The sequence below is a fragment of the Eleutherodactylus coqui genome, chromosome 4 (genome assembly GCF_035609145.1).
Source record: "Eleutherodactylus coqui strain aEleCoq1 chromosome 4, aEleCoq1.hap1, whole genome shotgun sequence".
In the NCBI taxonomy this organism is placed as follows: Eukaryota; Metazoa; Chordata; class Amphibia; order Anura; family Eleutherodactylidae; genus Eleutherodactylus; species Eleutherodactylus coqui.
In genome coordinates this window covers 106,888,680-106,895,001 of record NC_089840.1, presented here as the reverse complement: position 1 = coordinate 106,895,001, position 6,322 = coordinate 106,888,680, and the positions used below count along the sequence as shown (strand labels likewise).

At 42.6% G+C, this 6,322-nt stretch overlaps 1 protein-coding gene across 1 annotated transcript; it reads left to right on the top strand.

Moving 5' to 3' along the window:
- The first annotated feature begins 3,415 nt into the window (after positions 1 to 3,415).
- On the top strand, positions 3,416 to 5,355 carry MID1IP1 (MID1 interacting protein 1). Its single transcript, XM_066599946.1, has one exon. The coding sequence runs from the start codon at positions 3,701 to 3,703 to the stop codon at positions 4,160 to 4,162; it is 462 nt and encodes a 153-aa protein (XP_066456043.1). The 5' UTR covers positions 3,416 to 3,700; the 3' UTR covers positions 4,163 to 5,355.
- The last annotated feature ends 967 nt before the right edge of the window (positions 5,356 to 6,322 follow it).

Genomic DNA, 6,322 nt, shown 5'->3' with positions numbered 1-6,322 from the left:
ACCTCAGTACATAGATACAATACCAAAATCAAGCTCATAGCATAAAAACAGCACAAGAACTAACCTCTGTACATAGATACAATACTAGAACCAAGCTCATAGCATAAATACAGCACCATAGCGAAGCTCGAAACATAAATGTGTCAGAACCAAACTGACAACATAAATAAAGCACTAGAAGCAACCTCAATACATAGATACAATACTAGAACCAAGCTTATAGCATGAATACAGCACCAGAACTAACCTCAATACAATACTCTACTAGAACAGAGCTTATAACATATATACAGCACCAGAACCAACCTCAGGACATAGATACAATGCTAGAACCAAGCTCATAGTATATATACATTACAGCACCAGAACAAAGCTCATACCATAACTACAGCACATACCAACCTCAGTACATAGATACCAGAGCAAAGCTCATAGCATGAATACAGTCCCAGAATCAAGTTCATAACCAAAATACAGCCGAAGCCATGTGCAACCATGCGGGTTACAGGTAGCTAATAGAGATGAGCGAGCATACTCGCTAAGGACAATTGCTCAAGCGGGGGGGGGGGGGGGGGCTGCTCCCTGCCCCCCGCCGGCACCCGAACCTTTTCTTCCGAGCGGGCAGGTACTCGCTAAGGACAATGCTCGCTGATCTCTAGTAGCTAAGTCTGCATTTACACGGGCAAATGCGATGTAGATCCGTGAAAAACTGATAGTTTTACATGCTATTCCTGCTCACGACCTTAAAGGGGTTGTCTCGCGAAATCAAGTGGGGTTATACACTTCTGTATGGCCATATTAATGCACTTTGTAATATACATCGTGCATTAAATATGAGCCATACAGAAGTTATTCACTTACCTGCTCCGTTGCTGGCGTCCCCGTCTCCATGGCTCCGTCTAATTTCGGGGTCTTCTTGCTTTTTTAGACGCGCTTGCGCAGAAGGCTCTTCTCCTTCTGGTCTCTCTGCCATGGTCTCTCTGACTCCATTACATCCTTTCTGTTTTCTCTACTCCCCCACTCTCTTGTACCAAGTCCCATAGGATTTGGCCACCTGTGTTTTGAATCTGTCAAGTGGACATTCCCCACCACTCATTACCAATGGATGACGTCAGGTTAGATTCACAGTGATCAGAGTAGACTACGCACTTTACATTCAAAGCATCGACAGCCGAATCTAACAGGACTTGGTTGGGTGAACAGGCCCAGAGTAGAGAGAAAAGCAAAGTTATGACAAGAGTTTTTTTTACACTGAATTCACTTTTAGGCCTAGTGCCCACGGCTGTGACAAGCTCCGCAAGCGGAATTCCGCAGTGGAGTCCATCACGGCACCCCCCCCCCCCCCCCCCCCAGAGACCCCATACACACCTCCGGATCTGCTGCCTGATGTCCCGCATGTCATGCCGGCGGGCATGCGCAGTACAGCAGGACAGTGTCATGTGACGGCCGGCAGCATCATATGACGCGGTAGCTGCATCATATGACGCGGGCGTTGTTGGGCGGGAAAGCGTTTTCATGTTATCTACCGCTGTGCTACTGTGGAAGTTAGCGTGACGGACGGCTTCCATTGACTGCAATGGAAGTCGTCCGCGCGTATGCCCACGGCAAATATAACATGCCGCGGGTGAGTACGGGTGATTTCACGGGGCGGAATTCCACCGTGGAATTCCGCGCTGTGAGCATTGTGCTATTAGGTTCAATAGAACCTAACAGCTGCGGGGCAATGCCGCGGATTTCCGCCACGTGATATGCGGCGGAAATCCGCCCGTGGGAATTAGGCCTTATTTTACAGGTTATACTCATAAAACCAGTGCTGGAGGATAGCGAGGCACAACCGTGGCAATCTGCAGGTGGTTTTTCAGATATAGTTTGGATGCAGGCTATCAGCTACACCCCAACTGCTATGTGTAATTATACCCTACAAGATCTACAGACTATATATAGGGGTCCTTGTAGACAGGCCTGTTGTAACAAGCACAATCGACATTATCATTGGTACTTTTACATCGCTTGGTCATTGGGACATGTAAAAGGACCTTAAGAGCCCATTTGCACACAAAGATGATTGCTCAAAAGATGGCTTTTGAGCGATCATTTTGCTTAAACTGCTACTTGGTACTAATGCCTATTAGTACCAATTAGTAGGGTGTGAGCCGCTGGGGGCTGTATTCAGAGAACAGACCACCTGCTGTTCTCTGAATAAATTCCCTTTGTTCTGCAAGGGGGCTGACAACTGAGACCATGTTATCAGCACTCCCCAGGCAGAACACAGCATGCGGTCCGTCTTATCAGCTCTTCTGACAAACAATGGATTTCATGCCGAACTGAAAATTGTTCAGCAGAAAAGTGAAAGGTGGGCACATTTACACCCAACGATTATCGCTCAAAAGCTGGCTTTTGAGTGAATTTTGAGCGATAATCGTTGAGCGTAAAAGGGCTTTAACACTGCGGATATGACCTGAAACTGACCTCCTTTCCAATTGTGTCATTTTATTTCTAATCGGGAATCACCATGCAATTTGGATTAATGTTTTATTATAACCTTCCTGTAACACAAGGGAGTAAATGATTAGCTTCTAATATTTGCCTTTCTTCGCCTTGGCTAAGGGCCACCATGATGCAAAATATACTGCGATAGATAGATAGATAGATAGATAGATAGATAGATAGATAGATAGATAGATAGATAGATAGATAGATAGATAGATAGATAGATTGATATGAGATAGATAGATAGATAGATAGATAGATAGATAGATAGATAGATAGATAGATAGATAGATAGATAGATAGATAGATTGACATTAGATATATGCATTGGTAGATATGAAATAAATAGGTAGATATTAGACAGACAGATAGATATACAAATAGACAGATATAAGATATATATATATATATATATATATTAGATAGATAGATATGAGTTAGATAGATGGATTGGATATGAGATAGATAGATAGATAGATAGATAGATAGATAGATATGAGTTAGATAGATAGATGCATAGATAGATATTAGATAGATAGTTAGATCAATACTGAGATAGATAAATGCATAGATTGATAGATAGACATGAGATAGCTATTAGATAAATACTGAGATCGATGCATAGATAGATATTAGATAGATAATTAAATACTGAGATAGATAGAGGCATAGATATGAGATAGATACATCGCCGTATCTGTCAGTGTATATGCTGTGGCTGTATATACAGGCTATGTGGCTGCCGCCTGGCACGGAGCATGATGCAAGGAGTGTGGGGGTTTACAAGCAGCAGCGCGATCTCCTTACTGGGCAGTCGGCATGTGAGGTGAGGCGGCCGGGGAGGAGCCAGCTCCGTGTTACCCTCGGTCATTGCGCTGGGTGAACCGGCTGCATCCTGCTGTGCTGCAGGGGGCTGGCACTGCGAGCTACACCTTTCTCTCTGGGTATATATGCATTGTGCCGGGCACCGGGAGGAAGCCGATGCCTGCTGCCTGCAGAGGAGGATGAGGAGTGGCTACTAGCCGGTGACTCAGCCCTCCAGTCATCTCCATGACACTGAGAAGGAAGGCACTTCACCATAAGTCAGTGTGCTTAATCTGGGTGTGCATTAGCGGATGAGCCGAGGAGCTGATGGTCATTGCTAGTGCCAGCCACCTCCACGGACTGTAGTGTGCCACCTCTCTGCTGCCCATCACCCGACTCCGCCACCATGCTGCAGATATCCGACTCCTACAACCAGAAGCACTCCTTGTTCAATGCCATGAACAGGTTCATCGGAGCTGTGAATAACATGGACCAGACTGTCATGGTGCCCAGCCTGCTGAGGGACCTACCTCTAGATGTGGAGAAGATGAAGGAGGAGGTCACCAACAGCCATGGGGCTGCTAATTATTTCACCAGGAGAGACATGCACAGCTACTTCATCTTGCTCAAATCTATCAGGAATGACATTGAGTGGGGGATCCTGCAAGGAGATGATAGGAAAAAGGACATCTTGACTCACCTGGACACCAACAGAATGGAGGACTCTGAAGGAGAAGAAGATCTGGAGAAGCTCTTCCACTTCCACCTTACCGGACTGCACACGGTGCTCAATAAGCTCACCAGGAAAGCCAATATCCTTACCAACCGATACAAGGAGGAAATCGGATTTGGCACTTGGGGACATTGACTATAGGGGCTTTTTACTGTTTTAATTATTGGTACCTGATTTTTATGATTTTATGAAGGTCTTTGGTAATTTTTTATGATTTTTTTTATTTGCTAAAGAGACGACTGTCTTTTTACTGTGGCAGAAGCTGGGAGTAAGGGATCATATTTAGATATATATCAGTCTTAACTTATTTTTTAAAAAGGTTTAGTAGTGACCATGGTATGAGTAAGGTTTCCTGCTCTCGGATGCAGTGACTAAGAGTCCATCTAGCGTAGCCCCAATTAACCCTTGCATCAAATGCCCCTGATTAGAAGAAAAATGTAATTTTTTTAGACTCCTTGGTAATTTGCTACAGTTGTGATGTCTCCTGGCATTATGATGGATGGACCCTTTTTCGTTTCTTAAGTGCATTAATGTGCAATAAGCTAATTAGGGTCAGGAGGGGTTAATATACCAATGATTGGACACCTCTGGTTATTAGATGAAGAGATACAAGCATATTGTGCTCTTTGTACTTGGTTACTGAAAGAGATGGGGGAAATGTGTCACCGGCAGATGGGTGGGGTGCAGTGGTAGAAATTTTAGTGCAGATTGCATCAGCCTTTCATGATTTTTGCACTACTTTTTGTTTAAAAAAATGTATATATGTATCGCTTATTTGCACTGTACCAGTAACACGCTGGGGCAGAGGACGAGAGGCGTAATACAAAGGCAACACCACTGTAACGACAATGGGGCTCATGTATCATTAGTATAAGATGTATAAACTGTAGTGCATGAGGCGTAACAGTGGTAAACAATAAAATCTATGTTGTAGGTGCGTGCCAGACATTCGATGAGATGTACGATAACATTGAGACTGAGCACCCCAATTTTTTTTTACTGTTTTTGAATATGTATGATTGATACATGAGCCTCAATATGCCCTTGGATACACACTTCTTTTGTGTGATCCGTCCCACATTGATTTCTTTGCACGTTGTATTAGATGTCCAGATACAAACAGGTAAATGAGGCTGTTGTTAAGCCAATGACATATGGACTGTTCATCATTTCGTAACGCGTTGGAACTAATGATACATCTGTAATCTGTCCAAAGTAGAATGTGGAATGGTTCCTTGTCATATACAAAATAACAAAAAAAAGTCAAACGAAGCCTTTTTATTTTGTCAAATATTATATTTTAATAAATAACACAACGTGTACTTACATTCTATGTATATGTCTATTTTTTAGGATGGTATATAAGTATGTGTGGATCTATCATAATATACACTTTGATTTATAACGCATTGCAGGAGAATAACAATTGGTGGATGAAGCTCCTTCTATACTGAGCCTGAACATTCCAATAGAACTTAATACAGGAAACCTACAAAGGCATCATGAAACACACACAACATTGACATGTTACAATGTAACCAGTTGCAATATTTTTAATACAATATATATATTTATAAATATATTGCACATGTATATACAACATAGAGTGATACAGTGATATATATTAAATCAGCTACTGTATTATGTATTCTGGAATCAGACAAATCCTGCGTTAGGGCATGCTAAACTTAGTTGCAAGTGTCCCTTGAAATAAATGAATATCTATTGATTGCAATTGTTGTCGTGCAATGCTTCATTTTCCAGATGCTGCAGGGGAAACAAGCAATTACACTGCGTTTCCATCACTACAGCAGATGATCGCTAGGATACCCAGCATGAAACCAGTCTCCACATCCATCAGTGATCAGCAGGCATTTTCAGGACATGTAAACTAAAAAAAGAGACATAAGGGACTATACAGTGTATTAGCCATAACATTAAAACTACTGATAAGAGAAATGAATAACGTTAATTATCTCATTACAACCGCAGATTTCAAGGGGTGGATATATTAGGCAACACGCGAAAAGTCCGTTTTTTAAATTGTCATGTTGGAAGCTGAAACATGGGCAAATTGAAGGATCTGAGCAATTTTCAAAAGAGACCTTTTGCTGACCAGATGGCCGTGTCAGAGCGTCTCCAAAATGGTCTTGTGGGGTGCTGATGGTATGTAGTGGTTAGCACCAACCAAAAGGGGTCCAAGGAAGGACAACTAGTGAATGAGCAACAGGATCCATGGTTGTTCAAGGTTCATTGATGTACATGGTAAGCAAAGGCTAGCTTATCTACTGTAAC